Here is a 24,587-nt window from a genome sequence, read left to right on the forward strand (position 1 = left end):
CTTTTTATTTGAAAGTAATCTGAATTATTACCAGTTTTTGGGTCAAAACATAAAGTTCCTAATGGGAAATTCATGGGTTGTAGATTCAGTTTCTCAACATTGATTTAAATATTTTTGGGTTCCAAATTCTCTCCCTCCCTCTCTCCTCTCCTCTTCCTTAAGAAGGAATTAAAAATGCCTTTTATGTTGTAGACACTGTGTCAAGGACTAACGATACAAAGACAAAAGTGAAATACTTTCTGATCTAAAGGATCTTATAAATCTAGCACTTTTTCCATTTAGCCTTGTTGTATTATGATATAAATACATGGTCTCCTTTGGGGGGGAAAAATTGCTTATTTGCTTTTTGTCTCAGTTTCTTCATCTTTAAAAATGATTTTAAAATCCCTTTCAGCCCTAACATTCTTGATTCTGTGAAGGACCCTCCAATAGAGATTATCTGATAATGAGTCGCTTCCCAGTGTTCATTTTCCTCTTCCTCTCTCTCTCGGGTAGGAGCTCCGTACTTGGGAGGAAGAACTGACCCGGGCAGCCCTTCAGCAGAAGAACCATGAGGAACTCCTGAGGCGCCGGGAGCAAGAGCTGGCGGAGCGGGAGATCGACATCCTGGAAAGGGAGCTCAACATCATCATCCATCAGCTGTGCCAGGAGAAGCCCCGGGTGAAGAAGCGCAAGGGCAAGTTTAAGAAGAACCGGCTGAAGCTCAAGGACGGCAACCGCATCAGCCTCCCGTCAGGTCTGTGACTGGAGCAGTGCTAAAGGCCAGAAGGGGCAGCTAGGCGGCGCTGCGGGCAGGGCACTGGGCTTGGAATCAGAAAGATCTGAGTTCAGATCCAGCCTCAGACACTTCCTAGCTGAGTGACTTTGGGCAAGTCACTTAATCCCTGTTTGCCTCAGTTTATCATCTGTAAAATGGGGACACACTGGGAAAAAAAAAGAACAGAGTTCATAGAGTCCTATCAAGTTGGGTATAATAAAAAGAACACCTACACAGGGTACCAACACATTGGTAACAGGGCCAAGGACTAGGTGGGGCTTGGTCTGAGCATCAAAGGAGACTAGAAGTCCCAAGGGGCAGAGGAGGAGGGAGGGCATTGTATTAGAACAATTAGACTCAGGCTGACTAGATTATAAAAAGATCAGTATCTATTCTAGTATATGGCATTGAGAGATTAGATACAACTTATAGATTTTTTAACTTATTCTGTATTTATCTTGTACTTTCTCATTTATATTAGCTACCTTCCCTTTAGATGGTAAGTTTCTTGTTTTTTTTTTTTTCCCTTTGTATCCTTAACATTTACATTCTGCCTAGCCCATATTACATGTTTAATAATTGATTGGGAGATGTAGTTGTGCATAGGGGAACATACACATATGTATGTATACATGTAGAGAAATATATATATATATATATATATATATATATATATATATATATATTGGTGTGTGTATGAGTCCAAATTATATATACATGTATGTTGGCATATGTTTTACAATGCATATACTATGTCATTATAGTAATATTTGTATTTGATTCATGCATTTTTTGGAGGATATATGCTCTGGTTTTTTTTTTTTTTTTTTTTTTTTTTTGCTGTTGATAGAAATTTTGGAGACCATTGCTTTATTTTAACACCATACAATCACACACATATATTATGTAGGCTATGTGTATATACATATACTTCTCTATATAAACACTGGTAGTTACAACTATACATACTGGTACATAATGCAAACAGTACATATGCACATATTTTGTTCTTTGATTGTTTCAGTCATATTCAGCTCTTTATGACCCCATTTGTTTTTGTTTTTGTTTTTTTTTGGCAAAGATACTGGAATGGTTTGCTATTACCTCCTTTACATTTTGCAGATGAAGAAACTGAGGTAAACAGGGATAAATGATTTGTCCAAATCCACACAACTGGTGTCTAAATCCCCATTTTAATTCAGGTCTTCCTGACTCCAGAACAGTGCTCTATCTATTGAATTACCTAGTTTTCCCGATTTTTCTTTTACTATCAATATTTAATCATCTTGGTGACTCTTGTGACACTTTTTTCTCCTTAGAAACTTTCAGTAGCTCCCTTTTTGTTTTTGTCTTTTTTTCCCCTCAAACTAGATAATAAAAGCACAGAAAATTAGGAGCAGGTAACAGAGATAATGAAGTATGAATGATGTAAGCAAAGTGCAAAGTCATGTCAACATTCTGTTACCACTTTGCATGTGAAGTAATTCTCCAATCGATAAAACTAAGAGGCAGTTAGCCATTGGCTAACCATGTTCCTGACGACCCTTTTAAAAGCAAGACATGTCTTAAGGATTAAGCCAAGGCAAGAACTCCAAGGAGTGAGATCTTTGGCAAAAGAGAAAAGAATCAGCTCTAGAAGAAGTCAGCCCTTGAGAAGAAAAACTTCCTTTTCTGAGGGAGTGGTGGTAGTGGACAGGTTATCCTCTCTCATTTCCTTCCCTCTCCCCACATTGGCCATGATACTTTACAATTTATCTGGAGACATCACAGGTAGTAGGAATCAGGTCTGACAAATGGTAGCAAGAAATAGCTCTAAGGAGTGTGACCTTTATTGAGAAGAGATCCAGTCTTGACTATCAGGAGTTGAATTATAGAGAGGAATCAGGTTTAAGGAGCCCAGATAAATAACCTGTTCAGGGTATCAACAGGAGGATTATGAAAAGGGAAAGGGAGTTGGAGTCTTATAATACAAAGCTATGAATTACTTTGGCCACATGTTCCCTTTTTAATAGTGTATTACTCTTAAGTTTGTGCCCCCTTTTCCCACATTGACTATGGGACGATTATTGAAGAGAACTTCCTATCAAGGTTTATGGGATTCATTTTTTGTAGGTACTATTCTTATAATGCCAGTCTGTTCTTAGAGTCTTAATAGCTAATTGTGTCTATAGGCTGACTAGCTACAAAAAAGCACACTGGTAGGACCTCATGAGTTTTAGGAATGCAGAGCCATGGGTTATCTTGAACCTAGAATAGTCACCCTTTAGCATTCACAAATGAGGACAAATAAGGGGTGGTGTCCTTGAGGATGCTTCATGTCTTTCTATCCTGGCAAAAACTACATTGCCTTGCCAAATATATTCCTGGAATATAAATATATATATATATGTAGTCCTAGGATCTCCATGCACTCCAGGAATCAAGTCTTTGAGTTATCAGCATAGATATATGCACCAGATACACATTTAATAGATATTTCTTGAATTATCTTGCCTCTGTAAACACGTTGTTCTTAAAAAACATTGAAAGTTGGACCATTCATCCCAGGTCAATATAATTGACAGTTCTTGTCTTCATGCTCTTTACCTATATCTTCTATGTTATTTATTCCCTGCACTGTTAGGATTATACTAAAGGAAATAGTGCACATTTTTGCAAGCCTTATAAGCTGCAGAAGCACAGTTAGTTCATTCCTTATACTTCTCCTAATTAGAGGTTCAGAGCCAAGCTATTAAATTGTGAGGAAGGGAAGCCTTTAGGCTAATTTTTTTTCCTTCCAGAAAAAAATAGAAATAATTTTTTTTTACATTGCAAAGTGTTTAATTTCATATTGCACATGTGTGGTTGTTGTTGCTGATGCCAAAATGCTTTCTTAAATTAAACACAATGGTATCCCTAATGAAACCTAATCCAAAAATGAATTTTCCTCTTTCTCATCCTTCTATCATGTCTGTAGACTTTAGATGCTAGGAAGAGGAGATGACAAAGCTGAAAAAGATACTTCTTAGATAAAGAGAGAAACTGAGCCTTTCAGAAAACCAATGCCTGCCCCTTGAGCCTGCTGGGAAATTTCAGTTCTCTTGTTTGGATTATTTGATTATAGACTAATTTTTTTTTTGACAAATGAATTTTTTTGTATGTGTTATTTCTAATTAGATTTCCAGCACAAGTTCACTGTGCAGGCATCTCCAACCATGGACAAAAGAAAGAGTTTGATCAGTAGTGGCTCCAGTCCTCCTGCAAGTCCCACCATCATTCCCCGACTCAGAGCCATCCAGTGTAAGATGGTGTTTACCAACTTTACATGGGGTGGGCTATGATCCTCCTGTGAATTTTCCAGCATTCATTTGATTGGGAAGGGAAGGGGAACTGTTTCTGATCTGTATAGCCATTCACCAGTTTAGCCATTTGTCTATCTATACCTCCAAAAATCCACCAATCCTTCTACTATAAATACACCCCCCTCCCACACACACACACATACACATACCACCTATCTTTCTTCCATTATCACCATCATTACTTCTTCTATTTTTTACTTTTTGGTTAAAAAAAAATTGTCAAAAACATGTAGAAATCAAAAATTATCTTTGAAAGCTTGTTTATTTGTAAATTGTGTAAGAGATTATCTGATCCAAGTTCTAAGACTTCTCCCATTATGAACTCTTCTTAGACTGGAAACATATTGAAGTTGACATTATTCTTGCCCAGGGATCACTGAGTCCCCTCTTTGTCTAATTTGTCAATTCCTTTGTGTTATCAGAGAGCTAGGTTTTTTTTTTTTTTTTAGTTAAATTGCCAAGAAAATGTGGCAAATATTTATATATTTCAAATCTATACCATACCAAATCCCTCTTGACTTTTTTGTCTCCTTCAGCATCTGTTGCTTTCTTTTCATTTGATACTTTCTCATATAACCTAATGCTTCTGGCAAACCAATTCAATTCAATAAACAACATTTTAAGTCCTACTATGTGTGAGATAAAGTCCCTGCCTTCCAAGGAGATCTGCATTCTACTGAGGTAGCTCTGTGATAGAACATTGCTTAGAGTCAAGAAAACCTGAGTTAAAATCTGACCTCAAGCACTTAACTGAGTGATCCTGAGCAAATCACTTAACCCTGTTTGCTTCAGTTTCCTCATCTGTAAAATGAGCAGAAGAAGGAAATCACTCCAGTATCTTTGCCAAGAAAACCTAAAATAAGGTCCTGAAGAATCAAACATGACTGAAAAATGATTGAAATGATGCTGTCTGTAAGACTTTAGTCATTAACCTCTAAGGGTATTAGTTCCTTTTTCTGTCAAGTAAAGAAGTTAAAGAACCTAATGTATGAAAGCCCTTCTTATAACTTTTATGATCCTATGATTGATTTTCCATTCTTCCCATAAGACATCAGTGGAAATCAATGCTTATCAAGGTGCAAAATGACAGAAGCCTAAAATAAGAGGGATATTGATAAGTCAAAAAGAAAGAGAAAGCCTTTGATTCCTATTGCTTTAAAAAAATTGAGATGGAATGAAAGGAAAGGAAGTCAGTCTTCTTTGAGAAGTATTAATAAAAGTATAGAAATTCCAAAAATATCTCCATTAAAAACCTAATGTTCTTTTCTTTCTAATGCTTATCTTGAACTAACCTTTGTTCCATCCTGCCTTCTTGCCCTCCAGTAACTTCCATCCCTTCCCCAACCTGTAGAATTAACCCACAGATTCTTAAACATTATGACTGTTTCAGACTCTTATGTTTGGTCAGTTTACTTTCAGTTTTGATTTAATATTTGTGAGAATTAAGAACAAATTTGAGAATGATTCTGGGATCTTTTTATAGTCAAGTAATCACAGTTTGACTATTTTCCTGAGTAACTTCAACAATGAGATAAGTATTCAATTAGATCATAGAATCACAGATTTAGAACTGAAAAACTACTTTAGATATTATCTTGTCTGCCTTTATGAGGAAACTGAGTTCAAATGTAACTTCAATATGTCACCCATCTACAAAGAGTATGAAATAGGAAAAAGCATCAATCTTGTACTGAATAGCCTCTTACTTCTTTACAAATGGTTAACCCACAGTGGTTAAAAGATTTGCCCGGTATCAGAAGGATGATAAATAACAGAGGCATAATTTTGAATCCAAAATCCCTCCAACTCCAAATCCAGGCCTTTTTCATCATTCTTCCCAAGCATTGGGCCTCCTCTTCCTCCTCTGAATCCTCCAAGTGTGAAATGCAGGACACAGGTATGAAAGGAGCTTTGCTTCCAGATCTCACCTGATAATCCCTCTTTGGCTCTCCTAGTGACACCTAGTGAAAGCAACAAAACCTGGGGTCGGAGTTCAGTTGTCCAGAAGGAAGAAGGTGAAGAAGAAGAGAAGAGGGCCCTGAAGAAGAAAGGACGTACCTGGGGACCAAGTACACTTGGGCAGAAGGAAATTGTCTCAGGCGATGAAGGGTAAGAGCCAGCTATGGGTGATAATAATAAATATTACTTTTCAGAAGAACAAACTTAGTATTATCTTACAATAAGTCTCAGTGGGAAAATAGTCATAGGTCAGTGAACAATATAAATATGAGATGTTTCCCCAAGTCTTTTCCTGTAGGCTTCTCTAGAATCCTCACTTAAAAAAAATGCCTTCAAGGCTAAAACTTTTCATTTAATAGGAGACAGATAATCTGCCTTGGATTTGAGCTCTTGACTCATGTCAAGAGATCTCATCTCTTTGAAGCTCTCCGTATCCTGTTAAGGGGAGCAAAGAGGCACAGATTACAAAGAGTCTTCATCTTACAGAGGAGAAATATGAGACCTAAACAGACAAAATGACTTAGCCAGTCACTTTGAGAACCACCTTGAGCAGAGAATAGGTTCCAGACTCACCTGTAACTATTTCAGTCCTCAGTTCTCTAGTCCAGAAGTTCTTTATTTTCTCTGTCTCCTAGATTCCTTTGACAACCCTGGACCTCTTCTCAGAATCATATTTTTAAATGCATAAAATAAAATATATAGGATTACAAAGGAAGACAATTTTGTCAAAATATTATTAAAATATTAGAAAGATAAGTTCACAGACACTCCCCAACCCCACCAAAATCTTATAAATATAAGACTCCCAGGAGTCTGTGGACTCCATGGTTAGATTCCTCAGAAGACCTCAATGTAGTTCTTCACTGGCTAAGACATTTCTTCTCTTTCTGGCCCTTGAATTTCCTCCTCTCCAATGTATTAGATAAAGTGCTGGGCCAGGAGTAAGGAAGCTGTGTGTTCAAATATGGCTTCAGACACTTATCAGTTGTATGACCTTGGGCAAGTCATTAAACTCTACCTGCCTCAGTTTTCTTAACTATATAATGGGAACCATAATAAAATGTACCTCCCATGATTCTTGTGAGGATCCAATATGATAATACTTGTAAAGTTCTTAGCAAAGTAGGTTCTTAAACTTCCTTAGTCAAGGGCTTTATGGTACAATCATCCAGATTGGGATAGGGGAGGGTAACTGATCTATTGCTGACTCTCTTTATTCATTGAAGATCTCCTCAGAAGCGAGAGAGAACTAATGGTTTGTGTGCCCTCTCAGAGTCTCCACATTTTCACTTGGGGTGAGTTTGTGCTCTACCCTTTCTGTGCCTTTGTATTGGTATCCATTCCCATCATCCACATCCTTTTCTTTATTTTTCTGGAGTAGTTCTTAAGATATTATAGCTTCAATCATTTCAGAACTGTGCTTATTTTTTAATTTGTTTGTTTATTTGTTTAAAATAATGCCACAGTGCACCTTGGGAAAATTGTCAGACTAATTTGGATTCGACCTTGCTTTTCTTGAACTCTTTTTTCTCTTTTGGCTGGATCCCAGCTACCCCTTTACCCTGAGAAATGATACAGGATTGTCTGCCTTAGAGCTTTGTGCAGGTCACAATAGTATTTCTTATGGAACCATGGAAGATTATCAGGTAGTAGGTATTTTCAATCATGTTCACTCCTGAAACTACTTTTGCATTTAATAGCTTAAATAATTTTTACCTGGCCAGAATCTCAATGGACACCCTACGTAGGGTAGGAGGCTGAGGTATATCCTGGAGAATAAGAAGCTACTTCTGTCCTCTTCTTACTGGACTGGAATTCCAGAGTAGAGTAGGAATGGTGGGATGGTCCTCCATTTGCCTCAGAGGCAGTCTTACTAATATCTACACAACAAGAGTTGTATTAGACAAATTCTTTCAAATTCTACATCTTTCTCCTGTAGAGAAAAGACAAAAAACAAAAAACAAAAAAACCCAAAACAAACAAAAAAAAACCAAACATGCACTGCCTAGAATTAAAGCCAGGTCTCTGCTTTTCCCTTCTCTTAATTGAGAGGAACCCTATTGGACACCTGGGATTTCCTGAGAATATCATTGGTTTTGCAACCATAAGTTAATGACTTTGGAATGGCGTGGAGGAAGGGTTCTGGGAAAACTGATTAAAAAGAGAACAATGTCATTTTGAGCCATGTGTATGTCCCAAAGTGCACTGGGGTGATGATGCAGTTCAGAGTGCCCTGTTTGGGTTTGCTGATTTTTTTTTTAAGCTGATTGCTTTGAAAGCTACCTAAGCATGTCATGTACTTGGCTGGAAAATAAGATGCCAGCTGGAGTAAACCGGGGTGGGTGCTCCAAGCTCTGCTGAGCTGTTTCCTGCAGGAACTTATATTTGCATGGGGTTTGCCTATAGTTCACCCTTCAGCAGAGATGCATTAGTTGAGTTGTGTCTTTGTGAATTGGTTGTAGCCACCTTAAAATGGGTTCAAGATATAAATGCTCTGGGGAAGCAAGCACATCTGGGTTGGCCAAGTCTTCTTGTTGCTCCTGCCGTTCACTTGCGTCCCCCGCCTCAATGTTAAGGTATGCTCTCAGACCTTTCCACAGCTCATTACAGGAGCAGGTGAAACAATTATTTTGCCTTTTCTTTCCTTAGCATGTGATTCACTTCACTTGGGTAAATAAGCAGGTTCTTGTTGGCCTTCTAGCCCTGGACTTCAGGGCCCTCAGAAGTAACAGGATTGAGCAGTCTGTGATTAGATTGAACGCAGATGCGATTGTCTGGGAGCAGTCTAGGGAGGGAAGGGTTAATGACTCGGTTGTCAGAGTTTCCCTTTGTTTCCTTTATGCAGCCTGAAATCCCTGGTGGATGGATACAAGCAGTGGTCCAACAGTGCTCCAAATTTGGGGAAAGGCCCGAGGACAACCCCTGCCCTTCCAGGATTTACCAGCCTTGCCGAGATAGGTAAGGGCAGCATATTGGTCATGCTGCTGTCCAGCACAAGAGTGCTAGACATGGAATCAAGATTCAAATTATGTCTCAGACCAGGACTAAGTCAGTGATCCTGAGCAAAGTACTTTATGTCTCAAAAACTCAGTTTCTTCATCTGTAAAATGGAGATAATGATACTTGCAATTTCTTCTTCATATAACTTTCAGGAAGAAAAAACAAAACAAAAAAAAATCTTAAATAATCAAATCTTAAAACATTATCTTCTCCTTAATTCCTCAGGAAGCATCTAGTCACACTTCCTAGACCCTCTTAGTGCCAGAAGGCAAACCATATGGAAAGATTTTACTAAATGGAAGCACTTTCCATTCCTTATCAACTCTTTCTTTTCCTCTTTCCACTATTTTCTTTCCCAAACCACAAGTTATCTCTTACTTATCTCAACTTACTTCCATCAGCACAATATTACAACATATTTATTATAATGTAATGAATAAATAAAGAATATATAATAAAGAATAAAGAATAAAAATAAAGAAATTATATAATAATTACAATATAAATAATATAGTAAATGAAATAAAAAATGAAATTATCCTTTCTCAAATGGATCTTATAGTCTAATGAGGATGACAAGGACGAATATAAGTATATACAAAATAAATATAAAGAAAATCAATACAAATAAGTACAACATTGTTAATTGCAAAGAAGCTTTTGACGGTAGGAACTTGCAGTTGGGGAAGGGGATCAGCAAAAAAGTCTTTACTTTATGCAGAAGAGGATGCTTAAATGGGATCTTGAAGGAAAAAAAGGGATGCTTTGATGATGTGCATTTAAGGAATGCATATATATATTTTACATATATACATATTTTAATCATAGGATAATATAGTTTAGTAGCACTTCTTTGGCCACTGACTATATTCTATATAAGTTTCTTGAGGCCTGTTTTGCTATGTGAATGAAATATCAAGCTGTGAAATGAGAGAACCTTTTCAAATCTTCCATCAGCATAGAGAGCTGAATGGCACAATGGACAGAGTACTGGACATGGAGTCAGGACAATCTAAATTTGAATCCTACCTCAATTCTGGGAAAGTCACTTAACCTCTGTTTGTCTGCTTTTTTAAAAATAAGGGTAGCAGTAGCATCCATCTCCTAGGATTATTATGGGGAATCAATGAGATTTTACACACACACACACACACACACACACACACACAAAGTGCTTTGCAAACCTTTGAGCCACCATATACTTCTGGAAGTACTTTCAAGCTGGTGGAGTCCCAGTGTATCAGTCATGAACAAGGATATCTACTAGAATGACCCCTGCCCTGTTTTCCTGCAAGAAAGCTCTACTTGGATTATGTCTGGAACTAACCCATGGGATGATCAGTTTAGATTAGTATTGTTTATTGTTCGATCATTTCAGTAATGTCCTATTCTTCGTGACCACATTTGAGATTTTCAGAGATACTGGAGGGGCTTGCCATTTCTTTCTCCAGCTCATTTTACAAATGTGGAAACTGAGGCAAACAATTAAATGATTTGTCTAGGGTCACATAGTATGTGATGCTAAATTGTAACTTGGGTCTTCTATCAACTCTATCCACTGTGCCACATAGCTGCCTCTTGGATTAGTATAATAATATTAATAATGATAGATGTTAATCATGAGAATCAACCCCCAAACCTAAAGTCATTTTAGAAAAAAATTTAATTTGATCATTTGATAAAGGAGAATGAGCCAGAAAAGAATTGTGGTTTACATTATTTGGGGTTCAAACAAGGGTGTCAGAGGACTGACTGTTCATAGGCAAAGATCCATTGAGATGTATATCGGTAAGCATAAATATTCCAATTAAGGTTGACTGAGAAATAAGCATAAACATTCAGATTTGAGGAATCCCAAATATAAGCAAGCATTGAGGAGATCTAAGCATTCCCTGCTACTATCTAGCTCTTCTGATACATTTTGCCTTTGGGTTAAAACAATTTCTAGCCACAAAAAGCTAGATCCAAACAATATTAATAAAAGATAAATAAGTATTTTCTCATATAGATCACATTTTCATATATTTTAAGGTATGAAGTCACTTTCCAATCATTATCTATTTGATCTTTAGAACAACCCTTAGGTGTGGATACTATTATCATACCCATATTTTTGATGAAGAAATTGAGAATCAGAGAAGTTAAATTTCCAGACTCACATAGCTAGCAAGTATCCAAGGCAGAATTTGAACTTGGGTCTTCCTGGCTCCATCACTCTATCCGCTACTCAAATCCCAAGAGCATTCTTCTCCCATAGGAGGGTGCCTAAGAGAGAGATAAATTCCATTCACTTCAATGCAATAAACATTTATTAATCACCTACTATGTGCCAGGAACTGTGCTAAAGTGTTAGGGATACAATAAGGAAAAGAAAGTTTCTTCCCTCAAGGAGTTTATAATTTAATGAAAAAGAGTCAGAACTCCTGAGTGCTAAATGCCTTTCATGGGTCACTTAAGAAGTTCCCCTAGGCATAATATGGCTTTTTAGCTTTGCCCTTTGTAGATCTGTGAATCTACATCCAGTCTGTCCTTGGCTTCTAATTCAGACACTATTGCCAGATACTGCTGATGGGCTGAGAAATGACACTAAAATTCTGATCGAAAACTCTCAAGGTTCTCCTCCCACCCAAGGGCAAGAGGAAGAAACTAAGGGTAGAGTCAAAATGCTCTCCGGCTCCTGCTCCCTAACCCAAGAGATGACTTCTCAGGGGTGTTGTGGGAGGGTAAGAATGGTTTCTAACGGAATGCAAAGCATACTTACCGGGCTTTACCTTGAAAAGGTCAAATTAACCTGACATCAGGTGATCTCCATCTCTAGGCCTGCTGTGCCCTAATTTTTTTCTAGCTCATGTAAAAAGTCCCTAGGGAAAGAGGTAACAAGTTGGCTGATCCTCCTTTTAGGAGGATGGGAAAGATGATGTGTTTGCAGGATTATTGATTTTCCCATGTTACTCAGTGGAAGATATTAAGGAGAAAGCCCTCGTGGTCAAATATCTAATTTCTTCTGGCAACCACCCTCATTTCTTTTCAGTATCACTGACTGTTACTCAGGTAGTTCTGGGGAGAGGGAGGGAATTTAGCTGCCAGCTCAATCAATTTGGTCTTGTTTTTTTTTTTTTTTTTTTTGCCTCTCATCCATCACCCCATCCGTGCGCCACAGAGGATGAAGAAATCGAAGGCCTGAGGAGTGGGGAAAGCAGAGCAATCCATTCCTCCAACCAGTCTTACCTTTGCATTCCGTTCCCACGGATAGAGGAGGTGGATGGCCCTTCCATTGATGGGGCCCATGAGGAGTCCACCCCAGTTAACTCAGCTACCAGCACCCCACAGCTAACACCCACCAACAGTCTCAAGCGAGGAGGAGCCCAGCATCGCCGCTGTGAGGTCGCCCTCCTGGGTTGTGGGGCTGTTCTGGCTGCCACGGGCCTAGGGTTTGACTTGCTGGAGGCAGGAAAGTGCCAGCTGCTGCCCCCAGAAGAACCTGAGCTGCCCCCGCGAGAAGAGAAGAAGAGGCGAGAGGGTCTGTTCCAGAGGGCTAGCCGCCCCCGCCGGAGTACCAGCCCCCCTTCCCGCAAGCTCTTCAAGAAGGAGGAGCCCGTGCTCTTCCTGGGGGACCCCTCCGCTTCTCTGACATTGCTTTCTTTGTCCTCTATCTCTGAATGCAACTCGACGCGGTCCCTGCTCCGATCGGACAGCGATGAGATTGTGGTGTATGAGATGCCCGTCAGTCCAGTAGAGGCGGCTCCCTTGCCACCTCGAACCAACAATCCCTTGGTCAATGTCCAAGTTGAACGTTTCAAACGAGACCCCAACCAGTCCTTGACCCCCACCCACGTCACCCTCTCCGCTCCCACGCAACTTTCTGGTCACAGGCGAACTCCTTCCGACGGCGCTCTTAAGCCAGTGGCACCCCTGGCCAATGGCAGCCCATCTAGCAACGGACTGAGTGCCACACCGGGTATGGCTGAGCCTCTTCCTCACTGTGACCTTCCCCAGTACCACCCTCACTCATTCCTTCTCTCCCTTTCTCCTCTTTCTTGTCAAATATTCTGTGAATGAACAGTTTCCTTTCTTGTAAGGCGAGCTTCTACTCCAGGGGTCCTCAAACTTTTTTAATGGGGGGTCAGTTCACTGTCCCTCAGACTGTTGGAGGGCTGGATTATAGTAAAAACAAAAACTTTGTTTTGTGGGCCTTTAAATAAAGAAACTTCATAGCCCTGAGTGAGGGGGTTAAACGTCCTCAGCTACCGCATCTGGCCTGCGGGCTGTAGTTTGAGAACCGCTGTATTCCATTGTGGAAGAAGGGCTGGAGCTGAGGTCTTGGGGAAATTCAGTGATTTGCCATTGTTCCAATAAGATAGAGTTTTCCTTATCTCCCAAGAGCATCCTCCAATTTGGGTATTGAGTTGAAATGGAATTTCCTGGGGCCTAAGAAGAATCAAACACAGGAGCCATCATAGCTAATGTACATGGCTGAATGTATGGCTCTTGCCAGAATTAATATTCTCAATTTCAGGAAGTAAAATTTCCTGTAGTGATTATGAGGGCTATTGCTTATCATGTGCTAGGCTTGTGCATCTCAGTATAGTACTGACTCAGTTAACCTTTAGTAGGTAGATCCACATAGATTCATGCACATCCTCCCCACACATACCCTAGCAACCCTTCATGGACATCTACTTAATCTGATATTGTGCTTGGACACATACAGGCATATCTTTGCATCCACATGAGTAAATCAGCTTTGTTCTCTATTTTTCCTCTCTGCCTTCTTTTCCTGGAGACCTACCTGTTAACACTTGATGCTCCTACAAATGTGTATGACACTCTTTTTATACAATTATCCCTTCCACATTAAGGCTTTCCCGATTGTGGTTTGAGTATGGCAAGTCAGCATAAGAAATTAAATAGGAATTTGGGAGGAGTTTTGCATGAACACATGAAGGCTAGCAGATGACACAGGAAAAATTTAGAAACTCTGAAACGTATAAAATATATACATAGCATTGTATAATATCTGCATATTTTATTTTTAGTGCCATAAATATATCTGAATTTTATAATAAGGTTTCTATAAAGGAAAAAGAAAAAATCAGCCTTCTTCTTTAGTATGAAAGGAAGGCCAAAAGATTTTCCAGATTTTCTAGATCAGGCAGGGTAGGCTGTGAATCCCTGCAATGTGGGAGGAATAACTGTATATCACCCTGACACTTTTCCTTCCAGTGTCCTGTTGGTCACCCTAAGCATTCTAGTTACCAAGCAAATAGAGAGAAAAGCTGGCAATCATGCCATTGTCTAGGATTACTTTTTTTAAAATAGCTTTTTATTTACAAGATAATATGCATGGGTAATTTTTCAGCATTGATAGTTGCAAATTCTTTTGTTCCAATTTTTCCCCTCCTTCCCCTGAACCTTTCCCCCAGATGGCAGGTTGACCAATACATGTTAAATATGTTAAAGTATAAGTAAAATACAATATGTTGGCTGGGATTACTTTTGTGTTACTGTCTAACTCTTTTCTGGTTGGCCCCCTCCCATTCCCAAGATCCCTTATACACTCTTTCCCTGTGACTGTTGACTCCCGGTGCATGGTACCCTTGCCTCTTGCCTCACAGTTATTGGGGTTTTTTCCTTCTCCTTTTCCAGGGATGCTGAAAACTCCAAGCCCCAGCCGAGATCCCGGTGAGGTTCCTCGCCTGCCAGACCCCAACCTGGTCTTCCCTCCTACCCCAAGACGGTGGAACACCCATCAAGACTCCACACTGGAAAGACCTAAGACTTTGGAGTTTCTCCCCCGGCCCCGACCTTCTGCAAACCGGCAGCGGCTGGACCCCTGGTGGTTCGTGTCCCCCAGCCACGCCCGCAGCGCCTCCCCCGCCAACAGCTCCAGCACAGAGACACCCAGCAACCTAGACTCCTGCTTCGCAAGCAGCAGTAGCACTGTGGAGGAGCGGCCCGGGCTCCCTGCCTTGCTCCCGTTTCAGGCGGGGCACCCTCCTCCTGCTGAACAGGCCCTTCTGGATCTGGACGCAGAGGGACAGAGCCAGGACAGCACTGTTCCGCTGTGCAGATCTGAACTAAACCCACATAGAGCCACCCCCTATGAGGTTCAGCAAGAATTTTGGTCTTAGCATGAGAGGAATCGGGGATGGGGGGAGAGATCTGGGCAAAGTACCCAACTAGGCCGTGTCTCCCACCACGTGGCCCCCCAGGCTCCCGTCCTACTTCTTGCACTGATAATGCACTTTGAAGACAGAAGAGGTGGGGAGGGCAACTGCTCCAGAGGCCCCAGCCAACAGTGAGCTCTCCGGTTCAGAACCACCATTGATGTAGCCTGTCAGCTCCGAGTGTGTGTGTGTGTATGTGGGAAGGGGGAGGTGTGTGAATGGCCTTCCAGCTCTGCAGTAAACCTCACCCTTGGGCCACGGCCCGGCCCGGCCACCCAGTCGCAGCCAAACCCATCCGCTGTCCTCCGGCACCATTGAATGCCCAGGGTCTGTCCCAGAGTCTCTTGGGCATCTTAGAGTTCTATGGTTACAAACAACAGTGTTGGCTATTCTTCTGCTTCTCTCTACCCCCTGCTCTTGTCCTTGAATGCAGTTTCGAGGTCATCATGAGCCCTAAGGCTGGCTGTATCTCAGCTATCAGGAGTGCTTGGGGGCAGGGTGATAAAGGCATATGATTTGATGGACCTACCTTCCCCCAGCCACCAGTCTACTTGCCCGATCTATTTATTTGAGCCTAGAAGTGGTTCTCTGATCCACTTCCATGGGGACTTGGGGGTAAAGGATGAGGGAGGGATGGGGAAATATAATGGAGTTGTAGTGAAGAGTCTATGTTCTGGCTTTTTAAAGCAAAGTTCAGTGAAGGGTGTTGTCTTTCGCATAGGAAAGGCACTAACCTCCCTATGCTCAGTTTGTGGCCAAATCATGTTTCTAGGAAAAAACACTAGCCCAGCCCATGGGTGGGTTTTTGGGAGAATCCTTCTCTGATGCCATTTTAGCTGCTAGAGACAAGTCTTGTGTCTGGCCCTTTTCTTGTGTAATGGGACCTCCCCATAGCATCTGTGCAGAGCTGTACCATTTGCTTCTGGACAACTACATTTGCTAGGTCAGATTTGGATGCTTTGGGGATGCCAAAGCCTCTTGCTATTTCTGGATGATTGTATGTGACTCAGTGCTGAAGGACCTGATGGAAACAGGCTGGCAGCTCTGTGTATCCTCTGTGGGATGGCCCTATTATATGCCTTTGATCTTTCTGTTATGTCCTTTCCCCTTATTCTTCACTTTCTCTTCTCCAGGGACCAGTAACTGTAAGCCTTCATGTATGGTTAGTAAAAATCTTTCAAACCCTAAAAGGTTTTCTTATAAATTTTAGCAGGAGCAGCATCTGGTGGTGAACCCTAGGGAATGGGAATCAGGATTCTGGAGTTATTCTCTCAGTTCAAGCAACCACCCTTACAAATCTTCAGCAACTCCCTTCACTCCTGCTGTTTGTGTCTATAAAATGAGGTTGCAAAACACCTCCCTAAAAAAGGGACATCATAACAGTCAATGACAGGATCTAAAAAGGCATGTGATGTCCCTAACATACATACCGTAAAAATTGGCCAGAGTTTTTTTCTGTGCCTTCTCTCACCCATATACTGTGGCCTCTTGATGTGCTGGGCTTTGGACCATGGGGAAGCAGCAAAGCTCCTTCAATCTTCCTGACATTTCTTTTAGAAAGAAAAAAAAAAACTGAAAGCAGCTCTGACATTTATGAAATTTATTTATTTACTTGAATAATGAAACTTCAACTTAAAATCTCTTCCATCTGTTTCTTTAAACATCCCCCCTCTCTCAATCTGTTTCTCCATCATGTTTGAACTGAGTGAAATCCATCTGTAGTTTTTAACAGTACACTGGGCCTCTGCTGAGACATCCTTGAGTCTGGAAGTAGGATGGTGTTTATGGTCTCCTGTAAGGTTCCTTCCTTTCTGCAAGGAAGAACAGAACCTCCTACAAGGGAATAATAGAGAGGGAAGCTTCTTCTTGGTCAAGCCCAGAGAGTGGAGACTAAAATGATGCTTTAGTCTCATAAAGATAATAAGTTTTCATAGAGATACCTCCGGCCCAACAAATCCAGCTCCTTGCTTCTCTTCTGTACCAGGGGCAGGTGACTTCTGCCCTACCTCATCCTCTTCCCATCATGTCAGCCCATGGCAAGACAGTGGAAGGAGTCATTATTATTCTCACACCATGGCCTGTCATCCCTGGGGTAGAGAGGCTATACGACTTGTGCTGAGGACATCTGGTCAGAAGCCAGCTGGGAATGATCTTTTAGTTGATATTTCCCCTTTAACTTCACACTCTCCCGTGGTTCTGAGCAGGAGCTGACCTCAAAGCTGTGGGTCAAACTAGTTGACCTTCCCTAGTGCTACCTAGGGACCCTAGTCCTTAACACTATGCAATGTGTTAAACCACAAGGAATGTAGTGTCAGAAAATATTTATTTCCTAAGATTCCTGCTCACATCACTGACTCAGATACATTTCTCATCTACTTTATTGAGAGGCCAGCCAGCTGCTGAGCATCTGAGTTGCCTTTCATATTACCTTATAATTCTACTCAAATACCTTTGCAGGAAACTTTTTAAATTGTTGGCATTTTTCACCCGCAAGATCCTCTCTCAATTCCTTCCTTTATGTGAGGTTCAATTACAGGCCCTGAAGTGTTTGATGAGAAATAGCTCTGATTTTTTTGTGAGTTTTTTTTTTTTTTCCAATTTTCTTGTAAGTGGGATGTGTTTGCTGGTGAAAAGGGGGAAGTGTTCACTTCTGGGTATACAAGTGGAGAAATGATAAAAGGCATCTGAAATCTAAAGCCTCGACTCTCCAGAGGACTAGGAAGAGAAAATGTTTCAGGCTCTTCTTCCTTATTTGGATGCTTCCTTACCTCGTGGCCTTGCCTGAATCACTTAGCCCCTTTGGAAAAGATATCACCAGCCTTCCTCCCAAAGCAGAGAGTATGAGTGCTCACAAGACAATATTGATCAAGCACTTTGGGCTCTTTGGCAGGAAGAGATTAATTTTCAGCTGAGAAATGATGCTAGTTCCTGAAAGAAGCTTCCTTTATTACCGGCTGAGGTGGAGAGGAGGAAATTTGTACACTTGTCTTTCATCCCCTTGACTCTGAGTTATTTTGTATTTTGCTCCTTTCTGAGAGGGTTAGCAAAAAAAAAAAAAAAAGTGATTAGAGGGGTTCCTTACATGGCCATTAGAAGTCATTGCCAGGCATAAGCTCTTCTGAGGTGTTTGAATATATACAGAGTGCTTAGCCACTTAAAATTTTTTTTTTCCTTTAATTATTCCTATCAATAATCTGTGAAGGTGGCCATCATCCACATCTTTGTCTTACTGAGAAGAAAATGGAGATAGGGAAAGGATTGTTAGCATGTAAGAAATAAAAAGTGTCACTTGTAAAATGTTGGCTTTTTGACTCTGGAAATCTGATTTCCCCACCTAGTTTGAATTCCTTCTAGATTTGGCTTAAGGAGAAATCTGGGTAAAATGGATCTTCTTACATTTCTCAGATGTACTACCAAAAAGGACGAAACAGGTTATATTACTCAGGCTACTCATTTTACAGGTAAAGAAACTGAAATTTAAATGTACCACAAGATTATGTAACTAGTAAGTGGCAGAGGCAGGATTTGAATCCAGATTCTCTGTCTTCAAATCCAACCCTTCTCCCTTACCACACTCCTACCTCTTTAATTCCTTTCTCAGCTTGAGTTAGACCATATATCCCCTTTAGCAGGAAAAACCTCTTGCCAATTAGAGATATCCCAAAATGGAAACTAGGTGGGATAGTAGAGAGAGCAAGTGACTTGGAGGTAGGAAGATCTGAGTTCAAACACTTACTATGTGACCTTAGGCAAGTCACTGTTTAACTGAGTTTCCTCATTTGTAAAATGAGTTGGAGGAGGAAATGGCAAATTGCTCCAGTATCTTTATCAAGAAAGCCAAAATGCAATCACAAAGAGTTGGATATGACCGAAATAACTGAACAACAGTAAAGGTCAAAAGGACTACCTTGAATGGTATAATATGATTGCTTTTTGAATATATTTTAGTGGGGATGTTTTTTTCAAAGCATTGGAGAAGAAGGCTGACTGAGGTCCTTCCAATTCTAGAATTCTAGAATGTTTTGCCACAAAGTCCTTTTTTCTTTGTCCCACTACTGCGTCTTAGGGACATGGCTTAATGTCCAAAAGAAAGGACTAATCAATCCTTTGTTGAATTTGTTTTGCTTCCAAGTTTTAAGCCTGGGTCTCTTGTACTAATGGAGAAGGAAGAAAAGATCATATTAGATGCTCTTTCACTGGGTAATCTCACCCCTTAATCTACCTTCCCCATCTATAAAGTCCATTCTTGCTCTTCTCATAGAGGAGAGACACTGGACACAGGATTAAAGGTATATTAACAGATTCAGAGATCTGATTTCTTCATAGCCTACATATGTGAGTATGAAACCATTACTATCAAAAAGTGAGGTGCCCAGCGAGTCAAGTCCTGTCTGATACATTTATTCAGAAAGTCTCAAGAGTTCTTTCCTTGTATTGTCTTCCTTTGAAAGAATTTGGATGGAAGGGAAACAGATGTCATTATTTCAAATTGCACCAGATCCTCTGGGCAAGGCAGCTTTGTACTTGTAGGATCCTCACAGATATGAAAACTGGGAAAAGCCTTATGAAACTCCAGTTATCTAAAGGCAAGGCAAGTCAACAAGTATTTATTAGCATGTTCTAGTACTGAGGATATAAAGAAAGGCAAAATCCAGTCCCTGTTCTCAGGGAGCTCCCAATTTAAGGGGGAGACAACATGCAAACACTATGTACAAAGAAATTAAAAAATAGATAATCTCAGAGGTAAGGCACTAAGAATAAGGAGGACTAGGAAAGGCTTCTTGTATAAGGTAGGACATTTATTAGCTAAGACTAGAAGAAATCCAGGGAGTCTAAAAGGCAGACATGAAGCAAGAGAGATTTCCAGGTATGTCACTTCTATACAAGGTGAATCTTTGTTCCAGAATTGGGAAGTCATAGTCCTGCTGTGATCTTATCCTGCTCAAGCCACTACATTTTAGGAAGGACATTAAAAAACTGGGGAGCATCCAGAATGGGAGACTAGGATAATGAAAAGACTCAGCTCCATGCTATATGAAGATTGGGAGAAACTAGAGATGTTTCCTCTGGAGAAGATTTTGAGGATGAGGGAATGGGAGGGGAGACATAGGAAAGTTGGCTTCAAATATTTGAAGAGCTATCAACTGAAAGAGTGATTAGATTTTACTAGCCTGGGCCTAGAGGGCAAGAAGTTATAGAGAGGCACATATAGGTTTAATATAAGAAAAATCTTCCTAACAATTAGAGCAATATAAAATGAAAAAGGCTGCCATTGATTGTAGTGGGTTCTCCTATTACTGGAGATCTTTGAACAAGGGCTGGATGACATTTCAGGCAGGTCCCTTCCAAGTCAAGATTGATAGTATAAATTTAGAGCTGAAAGGTATCTTTAAAAGCTATTGAGATCTGATTTTACAAATCTCCCAAATTGCATAATCAAGAAATATGTTTTTCACCCTTTTGAGAAAGGACTATGACACATCATATACTAACCCTTTTCTACCCCTTCAAAGCCCAGAAACTGCTCTGGGTAGCCATCATCCTTCTAGGGAAATATGGTGCATCAGGAATCACCACTCCTAAATACTTATCTTTTGCTTTAAACAAGTCAGTATTTGCCTGAGCTGGAAAAATAAATGTGTGTGTGTATGTATGTGTGCGCACGCAAGTGTGTGTATGTGTGAATTTCTATCTCCTGATATATTTCTGGGTGGTGAGAACACTTTAATCTTTTCAGTGTATGGGGATCAACATTCTCTAGTCTTGTGTGGCCTTTGAAGGGAGATGAAAATCAGGGATTAGAATGCTATCTAAGGTTAATGAGTTGAGGATAGACTGGAACTATTACCTGACTACAAAGCATGGATAATTGTTCCTAAGATTATTGTGCTTTCATTGTATGAAAGCAAGGGAGAATTAGAAGGAAGTTTAGAGCATATAATCCAACTTCTTCATTTTATATATGAGGAAAAGGAGATTAGGGAGGAAAAATGCCAAAGGTCACATAGTTAATTAATGGCAAAGTTGATCTGGAACTCAGGTCTTCTAATTCTCAATCCAATGTGTTTTCTAGGACATTACTCCCCCTTAATCCCTTCCTATTTTGAGTTAAAAGCCCTGCAGTTATAATCCATGTTTCTCCATTCTTAAGTATATTTGATTTTCTTTATTCTCTCCCTAGGTCATATTGATTCAAATATTAAGCTTGGATGGGCAGCTATCAGGAAAAGGGAATTAGTTCTCTAGGCCTGACTGCAAAAGGAAGGATATTGTCCATTTTCGCGAGGACTTAACTTTATTCTTTCTGTATCCTTGTAAATGGTCTTCCATTTCTACTTCTGTACACCTGAGTTTTCCCTGACTGGGAGATAATTTCAGAAAGCCATACAGCCAGGGCTTCCTATCACAGGAAATGGGAAAACATTTTCCAGGATTCTATAAACAATTCCCCTCCCAAATAAAGAACCTTCTCCAGATGTAGTATGGGCACTGGTGGGGCCTGCATAGAGAAAGTGAATCTTGAGTTTATGAATTGGAAGTATGTATGATGTATTCGCCCTTTCTCATGTCCCATGAGAACTTGGTCTTCCTTGGTGAGAAGGGCCATAGAAAGATATGTTATTTGTTTTAATTTATTTGAAACCTTTATATCTGAAATGATAAGTTTATCTCCCCGGAAATAATTAGTTCTTTACCTATCCCCAGCTTTGCGCACTAGGTGATGCAGTAGATAAAGCACTGGACTGACAAAGTTGAGTCGAGTTCAATTCAGCCTTAGACACTTATGGCTGTGTGGTCTTGAGCATGTCACTTAATTCTGTTTGCCTTGTTGTCCTCATCTGTAAAATGAACTGTAAAAGAAAATGACAAACCACTCCAGTGTCTTTGCCAAGAAGACCCCAAATGGGGATCACAAAGACTCAGATACAAATAAAATGATTCAACAATAGCCCCATTCCTGCTAGAATCTGGATCTAAATAAAGGCTGTGAAGTGAAGCAGGTCTTTTGAGTCCTTCTGAATTAACTTGCTTTGCTTCTTTCTCCATTATGGACTCAAAATTCTTGTAGGTTTGATATTCTGTGTTCTTCAACTTCCTTTTTCCTCCAGATATTAACTTATAAATGTGTTATTCCTCCCAAAGATATTTGCATTTCAAACCATGATGATAGCATTTCAGTCTTTGGCACAGACTTGTGGAAAAACACTAATTAATTTGCCAAGACTTCCAAATTACAGGCCACTTGGACTTCAGATTTAGTCTGATTAGTCTGGGGAAAGAGGACTAATGTTCCCTAGTATTTTTCAGTGGTCTTCAAAGTAGTACTATCATTAACATTTATTAAGCACCTAATAATGTGCCAAAGTATTACACATATAAAAACAAATGATACTGTTCTTGCCTTCCAGGAGCTTACATTTTATTAGAAAGACTAAGAGAGAGAAAACTTGGATAATGTGTATAGGATAAGGATACAGGATATAGGAACTTTTAGGTTTTGTATTTGAAATGTGTGTTCTAAGGGAGGTGAGGTAAATGATTGTGCTAATCTGGGACTTAATTCAGTTGCCAAAAAATGATGGCTTACACTCATTCTTCTTTACAGTTAAGAGTCTATGATCTTTAGCTTCTCTACCACCTTCAACATGAAGCATGAAACCCATAGTTATAGTTTTTCTCTTCAGTGCTGTGGGAGTGCAGCCTCCCTGTATTTATTTTCAACATAGAGATGGGAAGTTGCTAAGAGTAGTAGCAACTCAGGAGCCATCCTTAGATTGTTCTGGGGAGGGAATATGGTAGGGGGAACTTTAGAATGGCTGTAAGTTTCTCTAAGACAGAAGTTCTAGATATGGTTCTCCTTTGATGTATAGGCTCAATGCGTCATAAGAATTGTGATTCTTCTCAACTGTTGACTGAATGTATGTTTGTGCCATTTATTTCTTCCTACCCCCATGCTAAAGGTTCTTTCCTTTGACCACATCTATAAGCTCCTTTTCCATCTGTGTACCACAACTTTATATCCATCTTCCTTAAGATTTTCTTCCAGATCCTAAATTTGAAGCCTTAGAATGGCAAATCTCCTCTACCTATCCATTTTAACTTTCCCTTTCTCTCCTATCCCCCAAGCAAATTTGGGGAAATTGAAATAGGTTTTATTCATTCTGTTGCCTTAGATCCAGACATCTTGAGACATCCAGAGACTGTTATGATTAAGTCAATCTAACTCTCACGCTCCTTCTGCAGCAGTTAGGTACAGTTTTACTAATTAGTGAGCTTTTCCAGAAGACTAAGGAAAAAAACTGAAGATGGATTTTAATTTATTTTACTTTCCAGAGAAGCTTTCTTTAGGATGCCCCATTTTACTCCTGGATGAAATGACTGTCTGTTTAATTTGCTAAAACTAACAATGAGGAAATTGACCAATAGGTCCTTCTCTCCTTGAATGGGTCCATCTGTCTTGTCTTTTTCTACCCCATTTTCTCTTCCTTTTTGCATTCAAGTTATTTCGTCTCTAATAATATTTAAACACAAAGAGTGCTGATTAAAATTGGTCAGGTTTTTTTTTTTTCTCTCACTTTTTTTTGGATGTACTGTAAATTATTAACCAAGGATGCCAAGCAGGCTTGGTTCAATGGCTAAAATTCTTATTGTATTACAGTGTAATGCTGACCTCAGCCTTGTCTCGACACCAGAGCACACACAGACTTGAATAAAACTGTTATCACAGTGACCTCTGGCTTGCTGCAGTTGTTTGTAAGCTGGCTCATTTCCAATTTTTGTCTTAATTAAACTAAGTTTTTCCAAAGGGAGGGTTTCAGATTATTCCAGGTTATACTTAGGATATATGTATATATATATGTGTGTGTGTGTGTGTGTGTGTGTGTGTGTGTGTATATACACACACACATACAGATAAATGTATGTATGTATGTATGTATAGCCTTTTAATTATGGACAGAGGCACTATAATTTCATCAGCTGAGTTTTCACTACATCAGTAGCCTCTCCATTGTATACCAGACAGTTTCTTGTGGTCAGCTAGGTGATATAATAGATAGAGCACAGGGTTTCGAATTAAGAAAGTCCAAGTTCAAATCTGGCCTCAGACATTAGCTGTGTGACCCTGGGTAAATCATAGAACTTTTACTCTTAGTTTCCTCATATCTAAAATGGGGATAATAGCATTCCAGAGTAGTTTGAGGATCAAATTAAATGATAAAAGGCTTAACACAGTGTCTGGCACAAAAGAAGTACTATATAAATGTTAGCTGTTATTATAACTCCCTCATTCCCCACAAAAAATGTTTAAATCCACCTGCTGGTGTTGGACTTCTCTGCCTTCAGGCTGATCCCAGATGAGAC

The 24,587-nt window shown here is 39.9% G+C and overlaps 1 protein-coding gene across 1 annotated transcript in view; it reads left to right on the forward strand.

The window, feature by feature from the left end:
- The window catches only part of MAP3K9 (mitogen-activated protein kinase kinase kinase 9), a 118,486-nt gene extending 94,531 nt beyond the window's left edge, over nucleotides 1–23,955 (forward strand). Inside the window, exons 6-12 of the mRNA XM_051977681.1 lie at nucleotides 496–736; nucleotides 3,914–4,036; nucleotides 6,054–6,207; nucleotides 7,284–7,352; nucleotides 8,903–9,015; nucleotides 12,218–13,015; nucleotides 14,704–23,955. Of these exons, the coding sequence (XP_051833641.1) occupies nucleotides 496–736; nucleotides 3,914–4,036; nucleotides 6,054–6,207; nucleotides 7,284–7,352; nucleotides 8,903–9,015; nucleotides 12,218–13,015; nucleotides 14,704–15,188 (1,983 nt within the window). The 3' untranslated portion in view covers nucleotides 15,189–23,955. The remainder of the gene's footprint in view (nucleotides 1–495; nucleotides 737–3,913; nucleotides 4,037–6,053; nucleotides 6,208–7,283; nucleotides 7,353–8,902; nucleotides 9,016–12,217; nucleotides 13,016–14,703) is intronic.
- Nucleotides 23,956–24,587: the final 632 nt, after the last annotated feature.

This window comes from Antechinus flavipes, chromosome 2 (assembly GCF_016432865.1).
Source record: "Antechinus flavipes isolate AdamAnt ecotype Samford, QLD, Australia chromosome 2, AdamAnt_v2, whole genome shotgun sequence".
Classification (NCBI taxonomy): Eukaryota; Metazoa; Chordata; class Mammalia; order Dasyuromorphia; family Dasyuridae; genus Antechinus; species Antechinus flavipes.